Source organism: Notolepis coatsorum, assembly GCF_963971535.1.
Source record: "Notolepis coatsorum genome assembly, chromosome: 5".
NCBI lineage: Eukaryota > Metazoa > Chordata > Actinopteri > Aulopiformes > Paralepididae > Notolepis > Notolepis coatsorum.
Genome location: NC_140169.1, coordinates 24,292,966 through 24,310,282, shown reverse-complemented (window position 1 = coordinate 24,310,282; position 17,317 = coordinate 24,292,966). Strand labels below are relative to the sequence as shown.

General features: G+C 41.4%; 1 protein-coding gene across 2 annotated transcripts in view; it reads left to right on the top strand.

Annotated features, from left to right (window-relative positions):
- The window catches only part of smarcal1 (SWI/SNF related, matrix associated, actin dependent regulator of chromatin, subfamily a-like 1), a 57,125-nt gene that overhangs the window by 34,867 nt on the left and 4,941 nt on the right, over window positions 1–17,317 (top strand). For both annotated transcript variants that reach the window (XM_084315033.1, XM_084315032.1), the window contains exons 13-15: window positions 344–446; window positions 8,337–8,519; window positions 14,305–14,405. In XM_084315033.1, the coding sequence (XP_084171159.1) occupies window positions 344–446; window positions 8,337–8,519; window positions 14,305–14,405 (387 nt within the window). The remainder of the gene's footprint in view (window positions 1–343; window positions 447–8,336; window positions 8,520–14,304; window positions 14,406–17,317) is intronic.

Here is a 17,317-nt window from a genome sequence, read left to right as displayed (position 1 = left end):
TGCCAACAGATGATGTGGAAAACTGCTCTGGTGTGATTTCAGCTGATACTGTTGACACGCCCACTAAGCAAAGCCCACACACACACACACACACACACACACACACACACACACACACACACACACACACACTGCTCCGGTCACACATCTACTCAACTAAAAATACAGCATCAGGCTATTATTCTAAAAGTATCCGAGTATTGGACCGTTTTTAACGGCTAGGTATCGTGATACTTTTCTAGTATTGGTGTATCGTGCAACCTTAATCTCAATATGCTTCAGTCTGTCCTTACACAACCTTTGACTATGTTGTTTTTGTTGTTGTTGTTTGTATTTGTGTTAGGGAATACATCATGGACATGCTGGAGTGTGGGAGGGAGAAGTTCCTGGTTTTCGCCCATCACAAGCTGGTCCTGGACAGCATCACCACTGAACTGAGAAAGAAGGTACTTTACTTAAAGGTAGAATCTGTAATATTGCCAAATGGCATGACTATAAACAAAGTGATAATGCACTTTGTTTACAGTTTTTGTTTTTGTTTTGAGTGGGGATATGGGGGGGGGGGGGTTGCTAGTGCTAGTCACACCTCAGGCTCCAAGAGAGGTCTGGAGAAATGTCACAGTATAATAAGTTCCTAAACCATTTACCATTTAAACCCCCCAATCCACACGACAGACCAAAACAAACAAAAATGTAGACAAAGCGCAATACCAAGCAGGGCTCTTTTGCCTAGAGGTCACTGTTTGACGGCTTTACAGATTCTACCATTAACTCATTCCCCGCCAACAACGAGTTTACTCGTTATTGCGAGCCGACGCTTGAACGCCAGCAACGAGTATACTCGTTATTTGATCGGTTTTTCCTTTTTTCCGATATTTGTATTCATTATTCACCCAAAGTCAAATACCGGCCGCATCCAGCTAGATGGCGGTATCGAGCACCCTTTGAAACCTTGTATATTGGCCTGTGCAACGGTCAAATGTTACCGGGCTCACTTTTCTTTGTCGGGCCAGTCTAGCGGTTCTCCCGGTTGCATTGAAGCGCGTCAAATATCCCTGATCCATATGTTATGTCGTGGATCAAATGGACATCGGATGTACCAGATGGCGATCAAACAATTGAAATATTATTTTTGGAATACTCCCGATCACAGGTAAGGACTATCTGACGTAAATGTTTGCTTGATCGTGCAATGCTTTTATACCGATCGGGCTGATAAGCGTTTTTAGTGTTCAATACGAATGCTGTTACTGCCAATCAAATAATCAGAAACGACCCCCCCCTCTTTCATGCATTCATGATGAAACATAATACCTATGATATAGATTTGATTTGGGAATAATAGCGTGTACAGGCAAGAAACGACAACGTTTATAGTAGAATTGACGTATAAGGCTATTACTCAGCCCTTCGGGAATTACCCCAGACCACGCTATAACCAATACTTATATTCACCACGGTATAACACGGGAACGTATGGATGAAGACATTTATTCTTTTTCACATATTGAACTATAGATAGGTGATGTCAAATGGGCCATAGTATTGTATCCATAGCTATAATATAGAATATAGTTATAGCTCTACAAACAAGGTGACGCACTTCCATCTTTTAAAGCGTGGCAGTGTTAGAACGGGGCCCGACTAATTCCCGGCAGTCAATGAGTTAACGACAATTCACAAAAAAAATATCACTTTGGGTGAATTATGTATTTATTCACAATTCATCAGATTCTTTGGTGTGCATCACAAACTGGCCAATAATGAAACAATGTACAACCAATTGCATAACCTGTTAATTTAACACTATGGCGACCGGCGGGCGCGGCGATTTAGGCCTCAGAGGACAGCAGATTGTAAACAAACCGATGTACTTTCTAAGAGCTTTATATATCATTTATAGTATTGCTATCTGTCCATTCTCATTGTCACTTGAGTGCATAAACCGTGCCTTCATAATGGCTTAAAGAAAATAAAAAATCCATCGGTTGGTTGTCATTTTATAGCGTCGTGAATATAAGGTATATCGCACTTTTCGTCTAGGCTTTTCTATAGGAGGCTGCAAAAAAGGCTAAACGTTGGCGCCGTTATATCAAACGCCATTTCTGCTGTATATATACGAATGAAATAAAACAAACTGCGTAGCATCCAGACTATTACAGAGCATCTATGGATGAAATGGGGGCGGCGGGGAACGCCGATTACTATTATTGATTAGCAATACAGTGTGCGTTCAATATAGCATTTTCATTGATCGATCACGTTACGTTATAAAACAATGTCCAATCCAGCTGTAATTTGGGGTAATATTATCCTACCATCAGGCCATGTGATCGCCGGCAGCATTTCCTCACCAGTCATCGGATTCTGGTAGATCGATATGCACATTGGCTAATCATAAATCCCATTATTACACGCTGAAAAAAACGCTCGGCAAGCTGATCCAAGATGGAGGGTCTTCTTTTGGAATCAAGGATCTATGATCCGCCCACAGAACTGTACTTGCATTTTTTTTTTAAATCCACATAATGATACTGCAGTGGAGCGATGGCGCCCCTAAGCGGGTCTGGCCGGTCCTGCATGTTTCGAAAATCAAATATGTGAAGAGATCCTGCTAGTGGATCGGGTACCTAAGAAGCGTTAAAAATATGGAATAAAACAATAACAACTAGTCACGTATATACTCGTGGCTCTGGTCCACAACGCTCTTTTTCGAAACACGATATATATATACGTGGACGGACGCCATAATGTTAATCTGTAGACTTTTTTTCAGAAATTTCGCCTAAAGGTACATGCCTAAGTAAATGGAAGATTGCTCCACTTCTACAAGGTCAATTTGCATGTTCTTGGTATCTAGGAACATCTAGGGACCTGGGGGTATGTATTCCCAGTGTCAGAAATATTGTGTCTGTTACTAGGCTTGAGTAAATTGTAATGAAGAAAAGGAGAATATAAATTATGATTTATTTTTGCATCTTTTATGGTGAATAACACCATGTTAAATCTGCGGGGTAAGCAGATGAGCTCACTGAGCTCATTCACCACCTTATTGAGATCATGTGTACAAAAAATCTAAGCAAATGAATAAAGGGAAGATGATTAAACGGAAGGATTTGTAGATACAGTAATAAATGATAATCGATTTTAATTATGAATTCATATTTGACCTTGATCTTATTATGGTCAAATCATACATCCATGGATAGGGAAAAGGCTCCTCTTTCCAATGGCAGGGTTAAATCTGGATTTAGTCATTTCCTCACGGTTTTACGATAAAAGAGATATAATTAGCGTTTTTTTGATAAATTCTTATTTTCGGTAAATCGTACAAAACATCGGTAAAAATGAAAATATACACTTTGACTGCTGTTTTGATAGGGTTATGGTCTTTACTCTTGGCAAAAAAATTAAATAAAATAAAAACATTAACCTCATGAGGACGTGTCACTTTGCTGACCTCTAGCGGCTCAGGTGTGCATTTCTTCTGATACAATATATAGATAGAATTAAAACCCTATTTGTTGCCTGTCAATTGCCCTTTCAGGTGAAGATTTCTTTTTTATCTACCTTAAACAGATCTTTTTCAAGTTCCAAGTTTTAATACTCTTATCAACATGAGAGTCAACAAATGCTTGCTTTATGAAGCCATTTAACACAAAAGGATGACCCTCATGCATTGCAAATTTGCATCAAATTCAAAACAGAGTGATGCACAAAATTACTTAAAAGAAAATAATAATTTAAAACGATGAATAAAGTGTGCATGAAATAATAGGAGAAAGAAAACGTTAGGAACTTGTTACATTCACCCACACAAGGGCTGAGTAATCACCCCCCCCCCTCTCTCTCACACACACACTCTCCCAGCTCTCTTTCTCTCTTGCCCCTTCCTCATCTCTCTCACCCCCCCCCCTCTCTCTCTCTCTCTCTCTCTCTCTCTCTCTCTCTCTCTCTCTCTCTCTCTCTCTCTCTCTCTCTTTCTCTTTCTCTTTCTCTCTCTCTCTCTCTCTTTCTCTATCTCACACACACACACACACTTCAGAAACAAACATAGTATCAATGAGAGCATCAATAATACACCTGAGTGAAGTCTAGTAAAAAAAAAAGAAAAAGAAAAAAAAAATCTTAAAAGTTAATCGTGAGTTAAAAAAATAGTGGCGTTAATAGAATCGGGCGTTAATGCATTAATACCGCGTTAACTTTGACAGCCTTAATATATATATATATATATAATCATCTGTTTTATCTAATAAGATAACGTTTTCAGTCTGTTCACCTCATTCCAATAATTTTTATTGCAGTAAAATGGGATTGTATTTTTTTATTTTTATTTTTATATGGATTGGCGCCAGTGTATTGAAGTACAACAATATATGTCGGTATCTATTTTTTTGTCCCGCCTCTTAACACAGTGGGGCCCCGCTCTAGCACTGCCACGCTTTAGGGCCCCGCTCTAGCACTGCCACGCTTTAGGGCCCCGCTCTAGCACTGCCACGCTTTAGGGCCCCGCTCTAGCACTGCCACGCTTTAGGGCCCCGCTCTAGCACTGCCACGCTTTAGGGCCCCGCTCTAGCACTGCCACGCTTTAAAAGATAGGAGTGCACCTTGTTTGTAGAGCTATAACTATATTCTATATATTATAGCTATGGATACAATACTATGGCCCATTTGGCCCATTTGACATCACCTATCTATTGTTCAATATGTGAAAAAGAATAAATGTTTCCATCCATACGTTCCTGTGTTATATGTAGTGAATATAAGTGGTTTTAGAGGGGTTTTAGCTGGGTGGCGCAGCAGACTAAGCGCTCGCCACCACCGCAGAGACTTTGGGATCGAATCCAGCTGTCAGCGGTACCTCCGGCTTGGTTAGTCATCCCTACTATCACAATTGGCAGTGTTAGCGGGTGGGAAGCCGGTGGGGTATGTATCCTGGTCGTTGTAAACAGCGACTCCTACTACAGCAGGGAAGGGATCTGGGGGAGATAGTGTGATCCTCCCATGCGTTACACTCCCCCGGTGAGAGTCCTCGCTGTCAGGTGAAAAGAAGCGGCTGGCTGACTCCACATGTATCGGAGGAGGACATGTGGTAGTCTTCTCCCTCCCCAGGCCGACAGTAGGGGGCAAAAGCGTGCAACGACCAGGAAGGGAATTGGCATAACGACTAAATCGGGATGGGAGAAAAATACGAAAAAAAGGGGGAGAAAAAGTAGATGGTTTTAGATAGAGATGTTCCGATACCATTTTTTCCTTTCCGATCCGATTCCGATACCTAAGCTTTGGGTATCGGCCGATACCGATACTTATCCGATACCAGTGCATACATGTAAAAAAAAAAAAAAAAAAAAAAAAATTATATAATTTTTTTTATAAATATAATTTTTTTTTTTTTTAACAAATACTGTTTTATATATACTGTTTTTTTGTAATAACTAGAAAGTAATGGTATTTATTCAACAACAGGTGATTGTATAGATTTGTATTAGTATCATTAATCAATGAGTATGGGGCTTCAGCACTGCAGATATACCCTACTCCAATGATCCACACGGACATTATACGTTGCTGCACTCGCTACCCACTGGCTCTGCAGATATACCCTACTCAGTCTGTCTACAAGGCTCCGTTTCAGTAGCAGTCGATCTGTTGTGATTTTTGCACAATAAATATTCAACATTCTCTTTTGAGACTCCGCCTCAGACTCTTATCATTTGGCACTAAAAGCTAAACATTGTCACCGATATGGCTGTCCGCAACATGTCATTAATTTGTACGTGAGGTTGTCTCAATGACGACACCAACGTGAGCTAAGTTAGCATAGCATGAGCTGTCGGTATATGAAAAGACTGTAACGTTACTGGTGACATTGTGATTTAACGAATACTCCTTTGCCAACTTGCTGTACTTTGCTTGCAGGTCTGCAGCCATTATTGCTGGATTATATGAATAGCCCCAACTTTAGCCAAGGTAATGTTAAAGCTAGCTTTCGGTTAGCTGTTCAATGCTAATAACACCAGCCACCAAGCGAACCCATGAGCTCCCCGTCAACACCGCTCTGTCGGGACGATGACATTTAAGAAAGTATCTGCTGTTAAAATGACAAATGGCATTGACACTTTAATCGATTAAGCACACGTTTGTTTTATAATGCTTACTCAACAGACCACAGTGTTGTTGATAAATTACGTCATATGGTATCGGAGCGCAGCATTAGAGGGTACTCGCCGATACCAGCATTTTAGCCAGTATCGGCGGCTTTTCCGATACTGGTATCGGTATCGGAACAACTCTAGTTTTAGAGCGGTCTAGGGCAGGGGTTCCCAAACTTTTTCAGCTCGAGACCCAAAAGAGAAATTTGGTGTTTCCCCGGGACCCAAACTTACAAAAATACATCATGAATTGCCATAACATACATTTATAAACTACTGATAAAGAACACAACAAACCATGCATTTCAAATGTATATGAAATGTATTTATTTAATTATAAAAGTACATCACAGCAATAATCAGAGTGTAATGTTAAGTTGCTCACCACCTCATAACATATGTACCGGTACATACAATTTTGTAACACTTTTAAATTAACAAACAACTCTCCATTTCTTACCCCCTCCCTCCGTCCCTCAACCTTAAACCCCAACATTGAGCAACATTCTGATTAATTTGTACTGACTTATTAAAAAATTATACTGACCTGACATCATGCTAGAAGGGGTATAATTTCATCTATGGCACAATGAAATCTAATGAGAGGTATGTGGCTGGTTGAAGTTTTCAACCAGCAGATCTATTCTGGGCTTGGTTTTTGAAAGTGCTATTCTGAGGTCATGCTGAGTATTTAGTCTGTTTCTGTATTTGTTTTTCAGGTATGCTAGAGTAGAAAACCCAGATTCACATAAGTATGTGGTGCCAAACTGAATCAACACATCTACAGCTTTTTTATAAAAAAAAAAAAATTATTTTATTTTATTGGCGACCCAATAAAAACGGGTCCCTGCTTTTCTTTATCATAAATCGATCAATAGAGACCGTATTAGATCCCCAATTATCATATCATGGGGTATCATTGGAACGTACGTTTGGGAAACGCTGGTCTAGGGTAATTCCCGAAATGCTGAGTTATAGCCTTATACTTCAATCCCACTATAGATGTTGCCGTTTCTTGCCTGTACACGCTATTATTCTGAAATCAAATCTATATCATACGTATTATGTTCCATCATGAATGCATGAAAGGGGGGGGGTAGTTTCTGATTATTTGATTGTCAGTAACGGCATTCGTATTGAACTCTAAAAACGCTTATCAGCCCGATCGGTATAAAAGCATTGCAGGATCAAGCAAAAATGTACGTCAGATTGTCCTTACCTGTGATCGGGAGTATTCCAAAAATAATATTACAGTTGTTTGATCGCCATCTGGTACATCCAATGTCCATTTGGTCCACGGCATAATCCACCACAACATATGGATCGGAATATTTGACGCGCTTCAATGGAACCGGGAAAACCGTTTGCCTCGCCCGACAAGGAAAAATTTAACCGGAGACATTTGGCCATTCCACAGGCCAAGATACAAGGTCACAAAGGGTGCTCGATACCGCTGTCTAGCTGGATTGATTGTTTGAAAATTTTATTAACAGATTGCAGAATGGGTACAATACAGTACAGCTCAATACACACAATTGTTAAGGGGATGCAGACCAGAGAAAGACTTTCGTCTTGTTTACATCAGGGTCCCCCATTTTCAATTCATCATAACATTATGACATACAGATAGACAGTATTGTTACATCTAGACATTTATGACATACCAGATCTACAAATATACAGTACTGTTTGTGAGTACAAATAGAGTCTAAAAAGAGAGTATATACATTTGAGGGGGAAGAAACTACATTGGAGGAGGTTGGGTAGGTGGTGCGGTTGGGTAGGTGGGGGGGGGGGGGGGGGGGCGACTGTACATTGGAGGGGGTTGGGTTTGGACATTTACAGGGGCCAGTTTTGAATTGCAGTCTCCCGTAGGTGCTCTTTTAGAGAGGTTTTGAAGGTGGATGCGGCCGGTATTGCACTTTGGCGACCTCAGACTCATTCCCTATGGTAACACGAAGGTCCTTGGATGAATAATGAATACACATATTGAATAAAAGGAAAAACTATCAAATAACGAGTATACTCATTGTTGGCGTTCAGCGATTGCCGCCCAATAACGAGTAAACTCGTTGTTGGCAGGGAATGTGTTAATCAGACTTGTCATACAAAACTTGTAAGTCGCTTTGGATAAAAGCATCAGCTAAATGACTAAATGTAAATGTAATGTAATAATTTCCACAGAATGTCAGCTTCATCCGTATCGATGGGGCCACGCCCTCTGCTGAGCGGCAGCAGCTGTGTGACAGGTTCCAGCACTCGACCAAGACCTGCGTGGCGGTGCTGTCCATCACAGCAGCCAACATGGGCATCACCCTGCACTCTGCTTCCCTGGTGATCTTCGCCGAGCTCTTCTGGAACCCGGGGGTGAGGCACTCTACCAAAATATAAAATCTCATGACATCTTTAGGTGCGGCTGGGTAGCGTAGAGGTCTAAGCACTCGCCTACCACCGCGGAGACTCTGGGATCGAATCCAGCTGTCAGCGGTACCTCCGGCTTGGTCAGTCGTCCCTACGAACACAATTGGCAGTGTTCGCAGGTGGGAATCCGGTGGGGTATAAGTCCTCATTGCAAACAGCGCCTCCTACTGGTTGGTCGGAGCGCCTGTTCAGCAGGGAGGGGATCTGGGGGGATAGCATGAACCTCTGCATGTGTATGTAAATTGAGCCGTCTCCACTACTCATCCAACCCTCTGTCGTGTTTGGGTTGTGATATCTGATGATGCTGGAGATAAAGTTAGAAATTAACAGGGGCTCGGGGCAGGAGATGTCCCTTGTGAGTTCAGGTATTGAGCCTGGGAAATAAAGGTAAATAATTGCAGAACATATCAAACTTATGTCATTTAATTTATTAGGATCCTCATTAGCAGAAGCAGCAACTATTCTTCCTGAAGTCCATACAAAACGTAACATTTCAGGATATCCCAATCAAGTTTATTTTGCCCCCGATCCAAGTATTGCATATTTATTTTGGTTTATGTCTTATCACAATTCCACTGTTTACATTTATATGTATTTTATATACTATTCAGAAATATTTTCTTTTTTTTCTTCTTTACAAAATAACCAAGTAAACTAAAATATGTACAGTATTAACTTAAATGAATAATATAATCACAATTCCACTTCAAAGTGGTGTAATATACTGTAGGTTAGCTTAACCTTAACATTCACAACAAAGCATTATAGTAAAACTAGTATACTTAACAGAAATCTCAATTAACCCACTTAACTAATTCAGCGCCAGCTATTAGACGGAGCCCGTCATAGCAAGGCCACGCTTTGAAAGATAGGAGTGCGTCACCTTGTTTGTAGAGCTATAACTATATTCTATATTATAGCTATCGATACAATACTATGGCCCATTTGACATCACCTATCTATCGTTCAATATGTGAAAAAGAATAAATTTGTCCATCCATACGTTCCCGTGTTATACCGTGGTGAATATAAGTATGGTTTTAGAGAGGTCTGGGGTAATTCCCGAAATGCTGAGTTATAGCCTTATACGTCAATTCTACTATAAACGTTGCCGTTTCTTGCCTGTACACGCTACTATTCCCAAATCACATCTATGTCATAGGTATTATGTTTCATCATGAATGCAGTTTCTGATTATTTGATTGTCAGTAACGGCATTCGTATTGAACACTAAAAACGCTTATCAGCCCGATCGGTATAAACGCATTGCACAATTAAGCTAAAATTGACGTCAGATAGTCCTTACCTGTGATCGGGAGTATTCCAAAAATAATATTCCAATTGTTTGATCGGCATCTGGTACATCCGATGTTTATTTGGTCCACGGCATAACCTACCACAACATATGGATCGGGGATATTTGACCGGGAGAACCGCTCCACTCGCCCGACAAGGAAAAGTGAGACTGGAGACATTTGGCCGTTACACAGGCCATGATACAAGGTTACAAAGGGTGCTCAATACCGCCGTCTAGCTGGATGTGGCCGGTATTGCACTTTGGCGATCTCACTCATTCCCTATGGTAACACCAAGGTCCCTGGATGAATAATGAATACAAATATCGAATAAAGGAATAAACGACCAAAACCAGAGAAATCTCGGGTCTGGTGCCCAACTGCTGGCGAGTTAACCCGACTTATCTTGGGTTTGGCCTCCATTGAGTTAAAAATGGTGTAACAGCTTAACTTGGATATTCACACACACAAAAAGAAAAATCCAGTTAAAAGTGGTGTAGCAGCTTAATGTGAACAAAATAATCTGTTTCTGTAGCAGCATTACAGTAATACCTGAATATCAAAATAATAAAAAATAAATATATATTTATATACTCTCATACCCCCAAATTAGTCCGTTATGCCAATTCCCCCCAACTTGTTATGCTGCCCTACTGTCGGTCTGAGGAGGGTGTAAACTACCACATGCTGCCCTACTGTCAGTCTGAGGAGGGTGTACTGTAGACTACCACATGCTGCCCTACTTTCTGTCTGAGGATGGTGTAGAGTAAGACTACCACATGCTGCCCTACTGTCTGTCTGAGGATGGTGTAGACTACCACATGCTGCCCTACTGTCTGTCTGAGGATGGTGTAGACTACCACATGCTGCCCTACTGTTGGTCTGTGGAGGGTTTGTAGACTACCGCATGCTGCCCTACTGTCTGTCTGAGGATGGTGTAGACTACCACATGCTGCCCTACTGTCTGTCTGAGGATGGTGTGTAGACTACCACATGCTGCCCTACTGTCTGTCTGAGGATGGTGTGTAGACTACCACATGCTGCCCTACTGTTGGTCTGAGGAGGGTGTAGACTACCACATGCTGCCCTACTTTCTGTCTGAGGATGGTGTATTGTAGACTACCACATGCTGCCCTACTGTGTCTGAGGAGGGTGTAGACTACCACATGCTACCCTACTGTCTGTCTACATGCATCCTCTGATACATGTGGAGTCGCCAGCCACTCTACACTACCCAGCCGCTCCAAGGCAGTTTGAGCTGCTGCAGGAGTTTTCCCCTCTCTGTCTCATTAATTTATCTATCCACTTACTCTCACTTCAAAATGAAGTGAAGGTTCTTCTTGAGGAAAAACCCAGCCATATCTTCCCTGTGAGCAGACAACCGGCTGCCTCTTCTTATGACGTTTGAGACTCTGCACTAAAGGAAAACTTCTGAAGTGTCTGAAAATAGTTAAATGTTGTGTACTTAAATAAAGAATGCATCTAACCATTAACCCTTTCTCTACCACACTGCAGAAGGTTAACATTTCATTACCATGGTTAACTGTCTGTAGTGTGGTAGTAAAAGGGTTAACCCTTTGCTGTGTGGTAGTGAAAGGGGTAACCTCATGTAGTGTGGTAGTGAAAGGGTTAACCTTCTGTAGTGTGGTAGTGAAAGGGTTAACTGCAGTAAGGATGAACTGATCTGGTGGAATTCACTTTGTGGTCCCGAGAGGCAAGGACTATTAATTATTGATAAGAAAGATTAATATCCGAAATATAAAGGAGACAATTCTATAAGTTCAGTACGATCGTTTATTACAGCATGGATCTATCTACAGTGTGGTACAATTGTTATAAGATTGGATACAGAGAGGAGAGAAAGGGTGAAAGAGGAGAGAAAGAGAGGAGAGGAAGGGAGAGAGCGGGAAAGCAGAAAAGAGAGAGAAGGAGGTAGGGGAGAAAGAGTAACGGGACCAGCTAAGCCAGAGGAGACGGGACAAGAGAGTGAGGCAAGAGAGAGACAGTTTCCTTACTAGCACAGACAAAGAGAGGTGTATTACTATAGACGCATATTCATGTACTGTATATTAGGGGTGGGACAATACATCGATCCAGATCGATATATCGATCTATTATCAATAATCAAATAGGATCGACGCAACGTAAAAAGATCGATTCATATTGCGATACTCTTATTTTGAAAATCCCCGCGAGTCATATCCGCCGGCGCCCAGTATAATATTGTGAAACTCCGTGTACACATTACAGCAGTGTTTGCGTCTGCTGTAAAGCACTACAGAGCGTCTATTTTGCGAGCAGATATAAGTCTGTGCAGTTTTTTCCCCGCAACGGGTCAAATGCATATAACAGGCATTCCTTTATGCCAACGTCGCGTTAAATATCTAAATGAACGTCGCGTTGGCTGCTTAAAAGCTAAGCAGCTAACCGTGAGAGAGAACAGGAGAGTGAAGAGGGGACTTGGAAGGAGGAGGGGTGGGGGCTGTGGGGGACTGCGTGTGTGTGTGTGTGTGTCTGTGTGTGTCTGTGTGTGTCTGTGTGTGTGTTAAAGCTCAATATATAAAAACAAAAGTGAACGGGAGGTCTATTTGTATTAAAAACAATAGATTGTTTTTCATTTAAATGTCTGGAAGAGCTCAAAAATAAATACATCAATTGATATTTCCGTAGCCTTTTTTTAGTTGATCTAAATGTGACTGATTGTGTTAAATGGGCACATAATATCGCCTCATATCGATCGCAGGCACCTGAATTGAATCGTATCGTATCGTGGCAGACTTTGTGATATCGGCAAATATCGTATTGTTGTCCAAAGAATCGATATCGTATCGTATCGTGATGAAACTGATGATTCCCACCCCTACTGTATATGTAGATCCTGATTGGTGATGTCCCCTAAAATCAATGCATACATGGCGATTGGTCCGACCATTGACTTTAATTTTAATTGTTATTTGGGGGTCTGAAAACAGTGCAAATAATGTGACCACAGGATGTAATCGATTCACTTCCTAACACCGTCTGTAGTGTGGTCGTGAAAGGGTTAACCGTCTGTAGTGTGGTAGTGAAAGGGTTAACCTTCTGTGGTGTGGTAGTGAAAGGGTTAACCCTTTGTAGTGTGGTATTGAAAGGCTAACCTTCTGTAGTGTGGTAGTGAAAGGTTAACCTTCTGTCGTGTGGTAGTGAAAGGGTTAACGGAACTCAAATCTACATAAAAAAGAAATTGATAATTACTATTGATACCGGTGGATCATGACATTCAAACGGTTTACTCGACTTTTGCCTTTGTATCTGGGATACAGAAACATTGCAATGCAGTAGAGGGGCTCAGTCTCAACCTGGCTGGAGCCTCTTTCCACTGCCTCCAGGAGACTCCCTGGTCACTGCTCTGCTCTCCAGAAAGAACACGTTTAAGGCCGTTATGGCAGGGATCACGTCAGCTGCAGCTGCCAGCCTCAGCACTCACTCTTCAAAGGGAGATAAAACCTCCACTGTCTCCTCCATTAGTGTCCTGGTTCACCGTCAGTGTGGCTGGAAGGTTGAGAGCCTGTTAGCGCTGCAGGAGGCTCTGCAGCATGTAGTGAGTGCCCTTCCATCTGACCTGCACATCTGGCTGCAGGCGCTTGAGTGGCATTCTCTCTGATCTTTCAGATCGGATCAGGACATCCACATAATCACAATAAAACATCACCACCACCACAACAACAACAACAACAACAACAACAACATACAAAACACAAGATAATAACCTGCCTTCCATCTTACCTGCACATCTGGCTGCAGGCGATTGAGTGGCATTCTCTCTGATCTTTCAGATCGGATCAGGACATCCACGGAATCACAATAAAACATTACCATAACAACAACAACAGCAACAACAACATACAAAACACAAGATAATAACCTACATTTTCTGTTGTCGACTAAAAACACACTTCAATCAATATCTGAAATTATGAGAAAAATGTATAAAACATTTAAATACTAACCTTTGTACGGTCTTTTACTATTATGCACTCTGCTACTAAGAAATCGACCTTGCCTACTATGCTAATATATTATGCACTCAAGTCTCTATTAGCACTCAAGTTCAACTGTTTGATGAACAATATCACTGACCCTTAGCTGCCAGAGTTGTACCCTTCCTGCTGACTTGTTGTATAAAACTTGTAAGTCGTTTTGGATAAAAGCGTCAGCTAAATGTAAATGTAATTATAATAAATAAAGGACTTTCTCTGAGATATAAAATTATCTCATTATTGAGTTCCAACTGTTGAGCAGACTCCCTAAAATCAGTTCAAGTGGACAAAAATAGGCCTTTACATAAAAAGTGAACTCCTTACACTGTCTGGAGCGGTTGATCACAGTAAATCACACCTGAGTGTAGTTTCCTGACAGTGTTGCTCATAATAGAATGCTTTTAACCTCCTTTACAGGCTCTCATTCAAGCAGAGGACAGAGTCCACCGAATTGGACAAACCAGCAATGTGGACATTCACTACTTGGTGGCTAAAGGAACTGCAGATGACCACCTATGGTATTGATTATTTATTATTGCATTATTTATTATTTTATACATAATGGTACTTATTGATCTGTGGTAAATATCCGCCCTGCAAAGGCAAATGGCAGTAACTTTTTAGCGGTGAGACGGCGGGGGGAAATTCTTTAAATTGTCTCTGCTGTCCCGCCAAACTGGAACAATTTCTCGAACAAAATAACATGTTAATAACAATACATTTGGCGGGACAGGTGATGTTTGTGGTAGTTACTGAGGGATAAAGTGTCACCTTACCGTAGTTTGTTTTTGTGGGAAAGATTTGTTTGCACTGCGTATCCTAGTTCTTCACACACATGGGAGGCACATAGGAAATGAGAACATTAATAACACGTCATAGAATAAAGTCCTGGAAAGTCTAAAGGTTTTCTCAAAATTCACTTGATGTTATATTTATATTTGCAAGAAAAATAATCTCTTGGAGGAGCATTTCCCTCAGACCTGCCTGGTCCAAATTAGATTAGATTAGATTCAAATGTATTGTCATTATACAGCACAAGTACAGTACAACAAAAATAAGTGTGGCATCCAACCAGAGTGCAAATGTAACAGTAAAGTGCAATAGTAATATACAATGTACAGGTGATTAAACTGGATATAAAATATATAAATGAGTACTACTGAGTAATAGTGCTAATAAGATGTATGTACAGAGTTGTAGTATTAATGTACAGTGATACAGGTATAATGACAGTATTGTCGTAGTCATACTGTCCAGCAGCCTAACTAGTAAGAGTAGGTAAGGGATATGTATAGATATATGTAAAAGGATTATGTGCAGCGTGCAGGTATGTACAGACATGTGGATAGATATATATACATATACAGTAGGAATAAATATATACATTACACGGTCAGCTCCAGCACTTGTTAAACAGGGTGTTCCCCAGGGTTCGGTGCTAGGTCCGCTCCTTTTTATGATTTACCTCCTCCCACTCGGTGATATCATAAGGAAACACGGCCTCCACTTCCACTCTTATGCAGACGACACGCAGCTTTACCTCCACACCAAACCCTCGGCTCCCCTCCCTCCCCCCTCCCTCATTGCCTGCCTCCAGGACATAAAAACATGGATGACCACCAACTTCCTTCAACTCAACAGCAAGAAGACAGAACTAATAGTTGTAGCCTCCCCAGCCCTCCTCCAAAAGATCGACCACCTTGTTCTCTCCGTGGATGGCTACTCCATCTGCCCCTCCACGGAGGTAAGGAACCTGGGCGTAATACTGGACTCAACCCTCTCATTTCACCCTCACGTCAAGTCTGTCACCAGATCCGCCTTCTTCCACCTCAGAACCATCTCCCGCATCTGCCCCTCACTCTCCGACACCTCAGCGGAAACACTCATTCACGCCTTCATCACTTCCCGCCTCGACTACTGTAACGGAATCCTTCTTGGTGCTTAAATATGTTTTATCGTTTTCTGCAGTATTTCCCAGAACGTGAGATATAGGCACAAATGCATATATTAGATCATCAAATGCAGTTTGATACCGATCGACACTACATTAAAAATGTCAACTGTACATGGGCCTACACGTTATGACTGATCATGCACAGGTGAACGGAGGGGGGGGGGGGTCGTTTATAATTCCGTGATAGTCGTTAGATGCTTCATGTAGTATGGGTGATATATTGATCAGAGCAGTTTGTATCGAAAATGATAAACAAAAACGCTGAAACTCACGTCAGTCTCCTCGTACCGTTGGGCGATGAGAGTGGAGCAAACAGATCCAGTTATGTGGTTGGGATCGATGCGATCCATTTCCGGTTTGTATATTACTAATACACGCCCAAATCATGTAGATGATTGAGTTATGGCAAAGATCCATATCCACGGTGTGTGTATTGAGTCCCGCAACGATAAACGAGTGGCCGGACGGAATAGGGAGACGCACCGGGATCACAAGAGATCCACTTCCGGTTACAACTCGCCGATCAGCCACCAGGTGGCAGTATTGAAGCGTTGCAGAGTTGTGCTGGCTCACACAGCATCCGACAAGGCTCTGAGTGAAATATGAATACCATGGCGAAAATATGAAATTATGATCAGAATCACGTCGTACGCTGTTATTGGCAGAATTCGCATGAACTTGAAACCCGTTGTACGACGTTATTGGCGGGGAAAGGGTTAATTGATTTTCGGGGGCTTTTTTGTATTTCGGGGGCAATGAACTTTTATGATGAAAAAGGTTATTAAACATCCTTATCATAAAGAAAATACAACTCAATTAATGACCTAATTTTGTGGCTGCGGCTGTCCTGGTGGTGCCAAGCGCTGTATTCCTGTCTTCATCCCGCCGACAAAAACATCCACCCAAACTGCTCCTTGCACACCAGTCAAAAATTCTAAAACGAATTTGTGTCTCATATATAAAAAATGTCAGTACATTTCAGGTAGATAAGGTATTACGTTCAAGTAGATAAAGAATACACACTTAAATAAGAGGCCAGAGTAACATTTTAAGCAAATTGTTTTAATATATTGATTGATTAATCAATACAAATCAATCTTAAGCTTAAATTGTAACCTAACCTAATCATCATACTCCTCACTCTAGCCTCTTTGCAGGATTTAACAGAACATAATAAAATGTGAAGGTTTTGTAAACCTAACTTAAACCTCCTCAATCATGTCCTCATCAGAGTCCACAATTTCATTGATTTACTACCGATGACTGTGGTGTTATGTTAATGTGTGTGCGTTATACGACAGAGTGTACAGGCCACCGTACTCGGGGTCAAGGGGCAGGTACGGGAGGGGCGAGAGAGATACACCTGTGATGTTGCTACAGTACAGAGTTAAGCTAATAAAGGATACTCACAACCACAACAGAGGACTCACGTATTTGTACTGTGAAGTAACACGACAATGACAAACGTGTTGTTTC